The following is a 16,018-nucleotide window of genomic DNA, read 5'->3' as shown; positions in this document are numbered from 1 at the left end:
ATCCCTCCCAGACAGACGAGGAAAGCGGATTCTGTGGGAAGACCCCAGGCCAGGAATGGGACGATGGAGTAGGGGCTGGGGCTGGGGAGGGGGCAGGAGAGAGTGGCATTGTCCGGGAGGGTTCACTCTGAGTCCAGGCAGTGGGCATCGCCCTCTCATTACCATCTCAAAGAGGGGAGAATGGGCCCTGTGGGCTAACTTCTTCCTCTCCAGACTTCTTCCTCCATGATGGACGCGGTGGGGAGAGCGGGCGAGGCACCGTGGGGCTGCGGCGCCACCTGCTGGCTGCTCTTGGTAGCGGGAGATCTCAAGGAGCCCTGGTGGCATCGTGGCAGTGAGGCCGCTGACAGAAGGTTGGTGGTTCAAAGCCGACCCCTGCTCTGCAGAAGAAAGCCGGCGCTGTCTGCTTTCACAAGGATGAGAGCCCAGAAAACCCTCCGGGACAGCTTGACTTTGAACTGGAGGGCCCCTATTGCAGGATTGCTAGAAGTTGGAACCAACTGAATGGCAAAGAGAGAAAAAAACAAAAGCTCACTGCCATCCAGTTGCTTTCGACTCAGCAACCCTGTAAGGCAGAGCATGGCTGGCCCCGTGGGTTTCTGAGGCCGGAGCTCTTTAGGGGAGTAGTTAGCCTCGTCGCTCTCCAGCAGAGGGGCTGGTGGTTTCGAACAGCCGATTTCGTGGTTAGCAGTCCACCGTGTAGCCCACGACACCGCGAGGGCTCCCTAATGGGAGTAGTTTGGTGTGTTTTTGTTGCTCGTTGCTGTTATTACTATTAATTGAGTCATGCAGACAGGTGACACCCTGTGCTGATGATCAATTAAGCAATGGGTTGAGTCCACTCCAAGACAGCCTGAAAGAAAGGCTTGACAAGTAACTTAAGAAAGACCAGTCACAGAAAGCCTTGTGGACAGTCCTCCTTGGACACACGGGGCCACGACCACAAATCAGAACAGACTCACAACGGGTTTGAGCTGAAGGCAGTCAGCCAGCACCACTGTGGGAAAAGCATGAAACGTATTGAGATTCAGAGCAGTTGGGCAGTGTGGCATGGCTAGGATGGAGCACTGGATGAGCAGCTGGCATGTCTGTGGGCAGGGAAGGCTCTGGCACAAACACCCTGTGAATGAATGCAGAGCCAGCTTCCAGCGGAGGCACCGCTCAGATTCTCCCTCCTACCGACTGGCCAGGAGAGCGCCATGAACCAGAGGTCTTTGTTCTCAAGACCCAATTTAAAGGAGGCAATGGTTGAAATGTACTGGGGGACAGTCCTTTGGCCCAGGGTGCACCCCACCAGGGTACACAGCCTCCCACTCCCCAGCCGGTCATTCTGGAATAGAAACATGGAAGACCAAGGTCAAAACACTAAGGATGCTTAGGCAAGGCCATCCATTGCATTTCAACCTCATTCAATGTGCACCTACCTTACACCCATCACCTTGTAACCAAGGAGTTAGAGACCCAGCTTTACCACCCAGGAGCTGACAGAGGAGAGCAGCCAATAGAAAACCCTACCCCAATGGGCTAGATCCTATCCCAGCCTGCCCAAGGTGAGGGGCTGTGGTCAAACAGGTCATTAATGAGCCAAGGGTCACAACACTCTGCAATAATAGTACATGCTTATATTATTGTATAATAATATAATAATATTGCATTATTATTGTAAATTGCACTTGTTGTCTGCCAGGCATTCTCTGGGCATCTTACCTGTACGGACTCAGCAAGATAGGTTAACCTGCTGAGGTAGTTAGTTTATTGTTTCAACCTGGCCAATAAGCACATGGGATTAATTGAAGGGCGGAGGGATAAATGGCATGGTGAGCCTCACCTTTCAAGTTCTTGGGTCTCTTGCTTTATGATGGTCGGACCAGGGTGCAGCTGCCTTAGCAGTTCCCTGCTTCAGCTTGCAAGACTGACTTCTTCCAAGACATCCCCCAAGGTGAAGCCACATGGACTTAGCCTGATGCAGCCCTGGGTGCTGGAGCACCCATGTGGAGACCCTTGCCAGCGCTGAGATGCTTACACATTCACTGACTCGGCTTTCCCTCTGCAGTCGGCATCATTGTGTCTGTTTTGTGAGATGGAGGAGGACTTTGTGGACTGGTGTTGGACATATGGGTTAATGGGTTAATGTTGGACTTGTGGGCTTGGGCAGCACTGGGTTGGGATGTTTTCTTGGTGTGCACTTAACCTTTATATAAAACTCTCTCTTATACATGAGTTTCTGTGGATTTGGTTTTCTAAAGTACCCAGACTTATACACCTGCTTTACATATATTAACTCTTTGAGGTAGGTACTATTGTTTTCCCCATTTCGGTACAGCCATTCACTAATGGTCACACATTGACTATGAGGTTGAGATGGGATTTGAGCCTACACTGCTGAGGTCTGTAGTATTCAAGACTGTATCCCACTGCCACCAGTTTCTTGCTCAACCTCTAGGCAAGGAAGTGACTTTTCAGACAAAGAGGTTTTGAAACACTCCTCCCAGCACCATTGCAATGCCTGATTGAGCCAGGGGTCACAGAGCCAGCAGGGAACACTCAGTGACAAGGTGGAGGGTGAGGGGAGAGAGAGACAGTACTTCTCGACCAGGTGGAGCAGAAAACAAAGAGCAGTGTACAGAGAAACGTGTCTCAAAGCAACATCTCTACCAAAGTCAAGCTCTCAGCTCAGAAGATAAAAGCCATGCTGCTCATCATCCCATAAGCACACCTGGGCAAGGGCTTCACAATAAGGGCCTTCAAACAGAAGCTGACATCCCCCCAAAAGAGGTGATTCTGCCTGGATCAGAACAGAGGCCGTTTGAGTGATCGTTTTTTCTTGAAGATGTCATGATTTCTTAGGAAGAAAGAGAAGGCTGGTGGTTTTACCAACCATATATCCAACTCAGATCAATGCCATCAAACAGATTCTCACTTCTACTTATCTTACTGGGCAGAGAAGATTGCCCCATTGGCTTTCCAAGACTTTTAAGTCTTGTGGTTAGCAGCTCAGTTCATAGCCTACAAGTTATAAATTGATCCCACTACATGGTGTCTGCTGAATCAGTCCCAACCCGTTACGTGTGGTTTTTCTATAGCCTTGAGTTAATCTCTAAAAGGATGAACAAGATTATGGGTACACGTTAGAATACCAGAGGGGGATCTGGCATGCTTAGTGAATTGGATGCATTAATTTGTTCATCGAACAAATGCTGTTTCCTGTTCTGTAGCTGCATTTGGCAACACACTCAGGCAACCTTGGCCTCCACCTCAATGGCCACCCAGGGTCCCGCTGTCAGAACTGCTTGCGCTTCCGTCCACCTATCCCAGATGGGGACTTTCCTGTCCCTGGGCTGCAAAGTATGTCTTCAGTTTGTGGTTGTTAGGTGCCATCAAGTCAGTTCCCACGCATAGTGACCCGGGTACAACACAGGACAAAACGGCCCAGTCCTGAGCCGTCTCCACAGTGCTTAAGCCTGAGCCCACTGCTGCAGCCGCTGTGTCCACCCATCTCAGGAAGGCCTTCCTCTTTTTCGCTGCCCCTCGACTTTACCAGGCATGATGTCCTTCTCCAGGGACTGCTCTATCCTAGGAACGCGTCCAAAGTACATGCGATGAAGACTCCCGATCCTCATTCATATCTACCCTGTATCTCTACCAGAAACTTAGAATACTGACTGTCTTCATTTCTCAGCACTTCTATAATAGAAATACTACATGGGGCTGTTTTTAAAGGGGGGGGCGAAGGTTTTTGTTTTGTTTTTTTCAGTCTGGAGATCAGAAGTCCAAATCCGAGCCTTGCCCTTGTGCCTTCCTTCCTGGGCCTGGGCCTTCTTTGGTACCCGTCTTCCTCTGCACACCTTTCTCTGTGTGGAATCTGCTTTCCATATAACTCAGAGAAGTGATAAGGTTTAGGACGTACCCAACACCGATCCAGCCTCATTTACATAACAAAACCCCATTCCAGAATGAGATCGCATGCGCAAATATAGGGGTGAGGATTCCTACATAGATCTGAGGGGACACCATTCAATCCATGACAGAGACTTCTTTCCCAAGGACAGCTTTACGTGAGCAGGGACCTGCTCTAGCCCATGCCTGGCACCTAGAGTGCCCAGCACGGTGGCATTGAATGGGTCTTCAGTCATCATCCATTCAGTGCCTACCCCATGCTGGCCGTGGGGCACCCACTAGTGGGCTTCGTCAGAGTACAGGAAGGCAAGTCCTATATGCCACCTCTGGGCTTAGGAGGACGGGTTCTGGAGCCAGGCAGACGAACAGTGGAAGTGCTGGGGTGCAGACTTGGGCACGCTGGTCCCACAGGTGTGGGGTAAGGACTGTGGACCCAGATTGGTTTATTTTACCCTCAGAACAACCCCATTTTATGAGAGGATTGGGGGCTGGGCCTGCAAGGTTAAGCAGTGTACAAGACACATTTCAGATTTAAGACTTTGTCTGTTTCTCAGAAGGTAGCATGGGAAATACACCATCTGTTACATTCTACCTCCAGGTTTTTGTATCAAACACACAAAGATGCTCACAGCAAAAAGCATGTGAGCAAGCTAAGGGCCCGATCAAGACCCTCACTGCCTCATGTACGTGCAGTTCGGGGTTTTCTGCCAAATTGACTACAAGACATTTTCTGGTTTTCAGAGCTTTGAAGCTTTGGGGGGTTGTAGGTGAGGGGTTGTAGATCTATAAAGTTGAAACTCAGAGAAGAGAGTCTATTCATAATATCCCCCATGCGGAAACAACACAAATGCCCGTCCACAGATGAAGGTAAAGAAGAGGTGGTAGAGCCTAACAATGGAATACGATGATTTGGGCATGCTATCAGGAGAGGTTGGTCCCTGGAAAACAACATCGTGTTCGTTAAAGTGGAGGGGCAGAAAGAAAAACAAGGAAGACCCTTGTGGTAGTTAGATAATGTCGTGTCAACGTGATATTTAGAAGCTTAGGGGTGGAGTCTAACCTGCTGTGTTAGTCTGGGTGGACTAGAGAAACAAATTCATAGACACTCATATGTGTATAAGGAAGAGCTTTATAGACAAGAGAAATTGAATATTGAGGAAACACCCCAGCCCAGTCCAGATCAAGTCCATACGTCCGATATTAGCCCATATGTCCAATGAAGTCCTCACGAAACACATGCAATGACGCTGAATGCAGGAAGATCACAGGCCAGTGGGTGGGAAGTCTTGTGGATCCAGTGGCAGTGGAAGCATCTCAGCGCTGGTGTGGGTCTCCACATGGCTCCTCCAGCTCCAGGGCTCTGGCTGCCATCAGCTGTCTCCATGTGGCTTGTCAACAGGAATGTCTCACAGGGAGACAAAGAAAGGGAGTGTGTCTCGCCTCCAGGGATGAAGTTCCCAGAATCCTCTGCAGAAGGCCATGCCCACACAGAGGCCTCATTGGCTATGATCTGATTGACAGGCTAGAGTCCGCCCCTTTGCAAGTTGACAGATTATGTAACTGCCACACCTATCACTCAGGTCATGACTCCCTGTGGTTGTGGCCTTCTTATAAGGAGCATCCTGGGAACCTTTTCTCTCTCTCTCCCTCGGCCTTCACCTTCCTGCTGGTGAGCTGTGCTGGAACCTGCCAGAGCCCTGAAGATGCTTCTACTGCCATTGGACCCATGAGACTTTGCACCCACAGCCTGTGATATTTCTGCCTTCTGCATCCTTGCTTGTGACCATGTGAGTCTGAAGAGGGACTTGTGGACTAGCACCGGACTTATGGACTTGAGTTGGACTGGGCTGGGCTGTTTTCTTGATATACAATTATTCCTTGATATAAAGTTCTTTCTTATACATAGATCAGTGTCTCTGGATGTTCCTCTAGTCAAACCGGCCTAGTGCAACCCTCAAAAGGATGTATTGACACAGTGGTTGCAACAGGCTCACCATAACAACAATTGTGAGGAGCAGGTAGTATTTTATTCTGTTGCACATAGGGTCGCTGAGAGTTAGAAGTGACATGATGCCATCGAACAATAGCAACAACCAAGAGAAACAGAGTCCTGACCCATGACACAACATGGGTGAACCCTGAGAACATGATGCTCGGTGACATTAGTCACAAGGGACAACTATTGTGTGGCTTCACTGGTATGAAATACCTGGAGTATGAAAAAGTCCCATGATCAGAGATTAATGGAGATTAGCAGGGGCAGGAGGACCTGGGAACAGGGAGAATGCTTAGGTAACACAGGTTGTTTTTAGGGGATGGGAAATTCGGCACAGATATTGGTGAGCATTATCCAACATGACGGATGCCATTGGTTTTACTATATTAGATGTGGGGGAAATATTAACTTGGCATATTTGGTGGTGCTGTGCCTTAAGCACTGGGCTGTGGTTTGAACCCACCAGCCACTTCGCAGGGGAAAGACGAGCCCGTCTGCTGCTGTAAGGACTGGCAGGTGCAGAAACCCTACGGGACAGTTCTACTCCGAGTATCAATCCACTCGACGCCCGTGGGTTTGTGTTCGCTATATTTTAACAACAATAAAGCATTGACAAGCGAAGGAGTCGAACGTGAAACAGGTGCTATGACACCTGGCACGCAGAAGCCGCCTAGCAAAGCACCCATTGCTGCCGCTCTCGTCAGGCTCTGGTACCAGGATACCACTTGAGCCTCTCTCTTGGCGCTCTCCCACCCCGTGCTCCTCCCTCCAGGAGGCGAGCCAACCCCGGCCTCCTCCTCTCTCTGCATGATGGCGAGCACCTGCAGGTGCCTGCTTACCAGTCGGTGTGGGCATCATCAATCACCAGGAGGACCCGGGGCCTTTGCACCACAGGTGTGGCAGGAGCTGGCGGCTCCATCAGTCCCAAGGGGGCCTGTGGGGTGGGCTTCACGGCACTGGAGAAGGAGCTGAAGAGGCTGGATCCTGGGGAGGAGAAGGAGGCGGCCAGGGGCTGGGCTCTCCTCTCCATGGCCGGGGAGGCAGGGGAGCTGGTGGAGCTGTCTGGGCGCTGCAGGTCGGCCATGTAGCCGTTGGGCAGGTTGGCCACGAAGCTGCTGTCGGACAAGCGCCTCCGGAGGAAATTCATGGCTGTGCGTGGCGATGGCTGGTTCCTCCCCAGTTGCTGTCTGGTGGGGCCCTGAGCGCAGGCCGCCAGAGAAAGGGGCTGAGAGGACCCGGGGCCTGAAGAGACACGGAGATCTCGGACCACCAGCAGTTCACCGGAGATCTCGTACCGCCAGCAGTTCACCGCCGCTGCCTTCTGGGGCCTGCTGGAAACAAGCCAAGGAACCCATTAGAGGTAAGGCCCTCCTCCCCTTCCAGGGCAAACAGACACGGCCCTTTCCAGCCCCGATGGGGGTGGAGGTGTGAACTGGAACCACCTTTTGGAAAGGCACTGTTTTGGCTTAAATGATGCATGCCCGTCTCACCCAGGATTTGGATTTTCTGGAATTCAAGCCCAAAGAAATGATCAGGGTTGCAGAAGCAGTCCGTGAGCCGAGCGGCCTAACCCAGTATTATTCACCCCAGCAAAGCATGGGTTAGCAGCTCAACACTCACTAACACAGTAAGGAACAAATAAACCACAGTATGGAAATCATTTGTGGCTATTCAAAAGTACTTGAGAAGGTTTTGGGTGGTTTTCTTCTTAGTAACTGTAATGTAACTTTAACTTTTAAAAAATCACGATACAAAAGGCTACATACCGAGTGACTAAAACGAACAAACAAGAAAACCAAGCCCCCTGCTCTTGAGTTGATTCCTGCTCATTTTGACCGTGTAGGACAGAGTGGTCTTCCCCGGAGGGTCTCCTATAGCGGATCATCACAGGAGCAGCCAGTCACATCTGTTTGTGAACCACTGACTTTTTAGTTCAAAACAAATTACTTTTAACAGCTGTGACCCCAGGGCTCATAGAATGACTTCGGTCACCTCACAGTGAAATCACTTTGTAAAGATAGCACGGCATTGACCACGGTTAGAGTTGGGTCATGCGTTTGTATCCCTCAGTTTTTTTTCCTTCTTCCGCTTCCTCCTTTATCTGTGCCGTCCAGATTTCCTGGAATACAATATGTATTGCTTTTCTGAACAGAAGAAAAGACATTTAAGATCAGATTTGAGATCAGAATATCCCAGGGAGAATAAGGATTATGTAAACCCCGGGCATAAACTTGTCTGCCGTTTTTGGTCAGGGTTTTAATCATTTTATTGAAGGAACACTGACTAATTGTACAATGAGTAAGTGTGAAGGGCATTTGTGCCCTTTTCTGATAAATGCACACACTAGACGTATCAAAAGAAGGACCGCACGCTTGGTAAAGCAGAGACGCAGCGACGATCAGGAAGGCCCTCACCAAGACGGATTGACACAGTGGCTGCCTCGATGGGCTCAAGCTTCAGAACCACTCGATCCCCCCAGAAAGTTCTGGGTCAGCTGCACCTTGGTCCTCCAGGTAGCATCCCTGAGGTCTTGTGCACCAGACTGACCCACGGCAGCTCGTCTCTTGATGTCTTGTCTGCTGCATCCCAGTGGATTTGAGCTGCCAACCTTGTAGATGCCGCGCCACCAGCTGCCCTGGTGCCTCGTGGGTTCAAAGGGTTGACTTTCTGGTTAGCAGCCGAGCTCTTAAGTCGGGGCTCCTTCCACTCTTTCTAGCAAGTGCAGACTAGTGCTGGCGGCTTTCATGCATGTTGCTACGCGAACCGATGAAGCGGAGGGGCTCCTGAGGCGGCTTCTTAGGCAAAGTGCCCACTGAAGCTCGTTGCCCTTTGTCAACGGTGGTTCTGTGCATTTTCGTATTGACTGGTGGGGGTTCTGAAGGCAGGCTGGAGACATGGGAACTGGGGACATTTTCTGCCAGTCTGCGTGGCACCTTTTTAGTTCCTTCATGAGCAGACATCTGGCAGAATTAAACAGCTCTTGCAAAACAAGAAAAAAGTGAATGGCTTACTCGAGGTCAAAATGTACCGGTGAGAAAAACAAAATTTTATAGCACTGGGGAACACTGTCATTCCACATTTGGCTGCTGAGAGTATTTTATATTTTATAAATTCATGCATACATGTATGGATATGTGTGTGGGCTTTAAAAATTATACTTAGCTAGTCGATTCTGACTCCTTGCGACCCTGTAGTACAGACTAGAACTGCCACCCTCGGGTCTCCCTGGCTGTGATCTTTACGAAAGCAGACTGCCATGTCTTTCTCCCACAGAGCAGCCGGTGGGCTCAAACTACTGACCAGTCCACTCGCAACCAAGGCATTTAAGCACTGCATCACCAGGGTTCCCTATGCCCATGTGAACATGTTGATATGCCTATATGAAATCCTATACTACATATAGATCTTCAGGGGTTCTGATTATGTTTTTCATTTTGAGGAAGTTGAATTGATCGAACGTGTCTTGTAAAATTCGTGCTTCCTGGATCTGTTCTTTACAAAGTCTTTGCCAACACCAAGCGCACAAAGATGTTCTTTTCTTTTCTTACGTTCTCGTTGTTGTGACCAGGCATTCCGTAGGTTTCCGCTCCCAGTGACCCGACCTACAGTAGAGCAGAACGCTGGGCCGTCCTCACCATCCACTCCTGTTGAAACCCATTGTTGCAGCGATTGTGCCAGGCCGTCTTGATAAGGAGCTTCCTCTTTTTCCCTGACCCTACACTTTTTTTTTTCAATTGTGAATTAGAAGGGGGTTTACATCTTAGGTAATCGATTTTGTACTTAGCATTCAAATGATTCCTCAAACCCCCCAGTGTGTTGCCCTGCACCCGCGTTGATTTCTCTTCTCCCTGCTGTAGAACAAATACTGCCTTTACCCAAGTGAACACCTGCCTACCTTCGATCCTATTGCCTCACCTCTCCCGACCATTCCCTGAACTAGAAAGTATGAACATCCTTGTCATTCCCCCCTTTTCCTTTATATCAGTGGTCTCACAAAATATTTATCCTTTTGAGGGAGAGAGGAAAACACCAAGGGCTCAATAGAAAGTAAATATTTATAAAATGATGATGGCAACATATGTACAAATACGCTTGATATAACTGATGTGTGGGTTGTTGTAAGAGCTGTATGAGCCCCCAATACAATGATCCTTTAATGAAAATTTGTTTTTCTTTTGTGACTGACTAACTTCACAATCAGTGTTAAACAGTCAAGACAACAAAAGACGAGCTGCTTTGGGTAAATCTGGTGCACAAGACCTCTTTAGAGGATTGAAAAGCAAGGGTGTTACTTGGAGGACTAGGGTGTACCTGACCCCAGCCATGGTATTTTCAATGTCTCATATGCATGTGAACGTTGGACACCAAAAACGGAAGACAGAAGAAGAATCGGTGTGTCTAACTTGATGCTGGAGAAGAATAATCTAAGTACCGTGGACTGACCGACAAACAAACAAATCTGTCCTGAAAGAAGCACAGCCCAGTGCTCCCTAGAGGCAAGGATGGTGAGACTTGGTCTCACGTGCTCTGGACCTGTTGTTGGGGGAACAGCCCTGGAGAAGGACATCATGCTGGGCAGTGGGAAAGAGGAAGGCTCTCAACAAGATGGATGGACACCGTGGCTGCCAGGATGGGCTCAGGCGGAGAACGACTGTGGGGATGTGGAGGACCAGGTAAGTGTTTCCTTCAGTACCTCTACTTTTATCTTTATGTATTTATCTCTTCTCAGTTTGGCCTTAAGGATTTGCTCTTCTTTTTTTTCCATCATTAATTTAAACTTTTCTTTTCCCCTAATACAAGCACTTTTAAAGCTATATTCTTCCCTCTAAGAACTGTGTCAGCTGCCTCCCCCAAGTGTCGACACATTGTATTTTCATTATAATTTGATAGAGTGTTTTTCATTTCCTTTATGATTTCTTTTTTGACCCATGTATTATTTCAAAGTATTTAATTTCCAAATTCCAGTGCTCTTCTAAATAGTAGATGATTATTATATATCTTAATATTATACATATGAAATTATATATCTTAATATTCCTTTTTAAGTAATAGACTTAGACTGTATGTTTTAATCCTTGAGATTCATGGAGGCTAAGCTACAGCCAAACACGGTCTATGTTGATTGCCCCATGGACTTGTAAAACATTGCGTATTCTGTAGTCGTTAAGTGTCCTATTGTATAAATGTCAATTAAAAACCCAAACACAAATCCACTTCCCTCCAGCGGATTCCAACACAGAGCATCCTCTACAGCAATGGTTCTCAACCTTCCTCATGCCGTGACCCTTTCATACAGTTCCTCCTGTGGTGGTGACCCCCCGCAACCATAACATTATTTTCGTTGCCACTTCCTAAGTGTAATTTTGCTACTGTTATGAATCAGGTGACCCCTGTGAAAGGGTCGTTTGATGACCAAAGGGGTCGCGACCCACAGGTTGAGAACCGCTGCTCTATAGGGTTTTCCGGGACTGTTTTACATCGAGTTCCCCAGGAAGCTAATTCTGTCATCCTGATTTGTATTCAAGAAGTTCACTGGCGGACGCTGCCAGTACTGAACAACTATGGGCAGGCAAGAGCAAGGGAGGAATTCCTGGGAGGGGCAAATGGTTAGCGCCCTCAACTGCTAACCAAAACATCGCAGGTCCAACTCTCGTCGAAAGAAACGCTTGGAGATCAACTTCTTAAAAACCAGGCACGGGTAACTCTATCAAACACCATTCTCCTCTCGCTCACACAGCACCTGGTAGGAAGCGCAGAACTGATCCGTGACCAGAACTGAGCGGCACGACCATTCCATCAGAGGCCTCGGTGGTCTTCCTGGGACCGTGGACCCGGAGCATCTCATTCGAGTGGCACCACAGCTTGGCAGGAAAACCACCTCTTTATTCTCACATCAACCAGTCATCGGATGTCAGCTTGTGGTCGGAAAGGGACTGGCCCTAAGAAAGGGGCCTTCTTTGGCTGGGGGCAAACCTCCTAAAACCTTAGAGAAACACTCATCTCTCAGGATCCGGACTGCTAGGCATGCACCTGTTTTCCTCCTGGAGGGCAAGAGCGAACAGCACGTCATGGCAACTCCTACCAGGTCCGACGGATTTCACGTTAGAAGTTGTGGGTGCTAACTCCCTAGGAGTCTCTAGGGACTCTTTTTCCTGGGAGGATGGTAGGATAAACCCCAGCATCCACTCCTGTAGACGTTTCCACCATCACTATCCCTCTCAACCACCACCCATTCAGATCCTGCTACTTCAGCTACCACCACTGCTAGCCCGGATGACTTACCTACAAAGGGACGCACACCTTCATCCCTAAGAAGTCTGAGCCTCTGGTCACCAGGCATTCTAAGCCCAGGGCTTCTGACCTTGTTCATCTACCATCAGCGGTGGGAAAGAGATGGCTGGAGGTCATTAGGACTCTGCAGAGACTTCATGTGGAAGCATTGCCTTCTGTGAAGAAAACAGTCTCCAACCCGTTTGAAGAAGCAGGAAGCGCAAACTCTCCATGTGGGTCACTGAGCGTGAGGGTGAGCAGGGCCATTCCCATCGCGACCCACCCTGGCCCACGGCTTGCCTACTGGTGATGGGGCATCATCTAAGGGTCACTGACTTACGGTGTATCTTGTGCTCTGGGGGATAGCAGCCCATCTTTGCAGAGTAGATTCCCTTCCTGAGGGATGGAAGAGCGAGGCATATTTGAAGTACAGACAGAAGGTCAGTTTTACCAGGGTGTGGGAATGAGAGAATGTTTCGAGAAGAGGAGAGGTGCCAAGTTATGGGGGGCCATCATGAACATGACGTGGATTTTCATCTAGAGCAGTGGTTCTCCACCTTCCTCAGGCCGCGGCCCTTTCAGACAGTTCCTCACGTGGTGGTGACCCCCAACCATAACATTATTTTCGTTGCTACTTCATCCCTATCATTTGGCTACCATCATGAATCGGGCCACTCCTGTGAAAGGGTCGTTTGGCCCCCAAAGGGGTCGCAACCCACAGGTTGCGAACCACTGGTCTAAGGTAAGTCACTGGAGGGTCACGCACAAGAGAGAAGCCTCGCCTGTTTTACATGGATACTGTGTGGAAAGACAAACCGCTAGGGGGTGTGGGCGGAAGTAGGCGGACAAGCTAGCAGGCTGCTGTGCAAACCTTGAAGTGCAAGGCGGGACAGAAGAGAGCTGGCTCATGGCTCCAAGAGGTCTCCTCCTGCTCTGGGAGTCACGCCCTCCCAGTGCCCTTAGGAAACTGAGCATCTCTCCAGAGACAAGCTTTACCTGATGGCAGGGCATGAGGGGGAGCCTGGAGGAAGAAGGCCACAGGGAATGAAGGGCAGAAGGTATATGTAGTGGTATAGAGACCAGCGTCCAGTGGCATAGTCCGCCCTGTGTGGCCCCATCACTGGCCACCAGAGGGCAGGGTTGACCAGTGACTACACCAAACCAGAGGAGAAAAACCAAAACGCACAGGAAACACACCCGCCTTTTAGAAACCAACTTTGCAGAAGCTTCCTTCTTGGACGGTGTGCGGTGAAGGGAGACTTTGTTGCGAAGAAAAGCCAAGAGACTGTACGGGGCCTTATTGGAGAAGCCGGGTGGCAAACATGGACCTCACAGGGGACCCAGACTTGGCATCAAAGTAGAAAGAATGAGAACCGCCCCTCACGGTGCAGCCAAGAACCTCAAAGACTGGCCACCTCCGATCACATGTTTCACAGATGCCCAGGAGTTATCGAAGGTGAGTTTATACGCCGGATCCCCACCTGCGGGAATGGCGCTACTGTGCTGTGCACTCCTTCAGAGAGGAAGAAAGCTGCTCCCTGGTCTCCAGGTCATGATGATCTTACCTGCCCAACAGCATTGCTGTTATTTAAATTTTTACTGTGATTCAAATGAAGGTTTACAGAGCCTAGGCTCCATTTTGCCGCCAAGGATTCCCATACATTCTGTTTCGTCTCATTCACTGCAGTTCCCTCAGGGAAACATCTCCCGTCTCGTCTCCATCCTTCCTACCACAGCCTCTCCGTTCAGAGCCTGACAGCTACCTCATCCCTTGCCCACTGTGGAGGCCTCTAATGGGCTGCCTCATCTCATCGAATCCACTTTCAATGGGGCAGCCAAAGTAAGCTTTCTGAATAACATGCCTGACCATACTGATGTCCCCTCCGCCCCCACCCCACCCACTGTGGTTTCCTAGAACTTTCAGGGGAAAGGACACCCCAACACAGACAGACTTTCATGATTCGGCGCCTACCTTTCCCTTCAATGCCTATGTTAGTTGGCTGTGTGTCAACTTCTGGGGCAGGGCCAGGATGATCTGTGGTTTTACAGTTAAGGCCTAGTAATCCCCCCAACGTGACCCAATATAATGTAATCAACTCCAGGATTGTATCTGCTGTGGACAGCCAAGCATTTGCAAGATGACTGGAGTGTAACCCCTTTGCTCAGGTCACCGGCCTGATGCAACTGAAGGGCAGTGTCATTCGTTAGAAGTCATTCATTCTACTTCCTGTAGAAGTACACTCTGCGGAGCGCTGGTTTGCGTCTTCCTGGGCTGGATTCTGCACCAGGTCTGGATTCTGACCTCCAATTCTTTGGACTTGAGCCAACAGCCCTCTGAATTGCCTGCCAATCCTGGGCACCAGCAGCAGCCTGCCACCTGACCAGCTGACCATGCGCTCCCTGGGCTCTGCACCCACCAGCCTGTGGTCTTCCTGCCTCCTGGTCCATCAGCTCCTAGAGTTAGGCAAGTCAGGAGAAACCTCCAGCTTACATCTGACTCACCGACGGGACTTGATTCTACAGCTGTGTGAACCATTTTCTTGATATAAATCGGTGTGTGTGTGTAGGTAGATAGATAGGTAGACAAATAATCACTGGAGAACCCAGCATAACACAACGTCCAAAGTGCGCGAGACAAAGTCTCGCCATCCTGACTTCTTTTTTCCAGCAGTTTTATTAGCAAGTAATTTACAAATCATATAATTCAATAGTTCAATCATTCAGTCCTATCATGGAGAATTGTACAATCACCCCACATTAGTTTTAGCGCATTCCCCATCTCCCATGGTCAAATCACCTTTAAGATGCTTCGTGTAATCACAACCTGTTCTAGGGCTCCCTCCTCCCTGCCATCTTCATTAGTTACTCCCGAAACCCCCCTTCCTCTCTATCGCCACTCCACTCCCCCCATATTCCCTATGTCCCCTGTATCCGTCATTGTCATTCTGTATCCACTCCTCCTGTGCACCACAACTGGGAGATCAACAGAAAACAAAATCATGCTAAGGTGGTACGGGTAAAAACATAAGAGTACGCAGACAAAAGTACTGATAATGCGCAAGAAGGAAAAGACCGCCAACAAAAATCAAAGAGCCAGGGAAGAACTTGCTGCCATGGAACCAGGAAGCGATACCTGCACCCCCGAGCACATGGGGTGGTCAACTGGCCGAGAGTCAAGTTCAATGCAGACTATCCTCACCTCTCGGGGGCATCCTTGCTATACTTCCTTCCAGACAGCTTTATCTTGGAAGTCCATGGTACTTTCAACATTCTTCGTCAACACCATAATGTAAATGCATCGCTCTGCTGGGGTCTTCCGTGTGCACTGTATCGACGATACTTACTGCTGTCTCTTACTCCTATCTAGTCACCGTATGCTACCGAGACAGCTGAATGAACGATTACATAGAAGTTCTTTTGAAACAGTAAATGATTATATAGCTAATAATAATCTAGTATTATTAGTACCTTAAAAATATTGCTAGTTTATTTAAAACAGTGCTGGTCTCAGCTACCCTTTAGAGAGCCAGCACCACCCACCCAACGGCTCTTGGGGACTAACTGCACACCTTGCCCATGAACGCCTTCGGGCCAGGATTCACTTCAGCAGACACTTCTCAAATGGAATCCCTGTCTCCAGAGTCACCATGGAAACATGCCCATCTCCACAGATACAATCCCCCGAAAATTGAGACGCAGACATGCGGTTTGTCTCTGGACCCTGCACCTCTTTCGGTCCTCCTCACTTTGGCCCATCTCAACAACTCACCCCCAAAGTGCTAACCCTCTCAGGAGGTTTTGGCCCTTGGAAGCTCAAACTCACAGAAGCCTAGACTCATAAGAGAGGAGGAACCA

At 49.3% G+C, this 16,018-nt stretch overlaps 1 protein-coding gene across 1 annotated transcript in view; it reads right to left on the bottom strand.

Annotated features, from left to right (window-relative positions):
* SYN3 (synapsin III) overlaps window positions 1-7,164 on the bottom strand; it is a 548,280-nt gene extending 541,116 nt beyond the window's left edge. Inside the window, exon 1 of the mRNA XM_004700321.3 lies at window positions 6,733-7,164. Within this exon, the coding sequence (XP_004700378.1) occupies window positions 6,733-7,040 (308 nt within the window). The 5' untranslated portion in view covers window positions 7,041-7,164. The remainder of the gene's footprint in view (window positions 1-6,732) is intronic.
* Window positions 7,165-16,018: the final 8,854 nt, after the last annotated feature.

Source organism: Echinops telfairi, unplaced genomic scaffold (assembly GCF_000313985.2).
Source record: "Echinops telfairi isolate 266 unplaced genomic scaffold, ASM31398v2 ScPeMD7_2;HRSCAF=8, whole genome shotgun sequence".
Lineage (NCBI taxonomy): Eukaryota > Metazoa > Chordata > Mammalia > Afrosoricida > Tenrecidae > Echinops > Echinops telfairi.
Note: the sequence above shows the minus strand (reverse complement) of the source record. Positions and strands in the feature narration are given on the sequence as shown.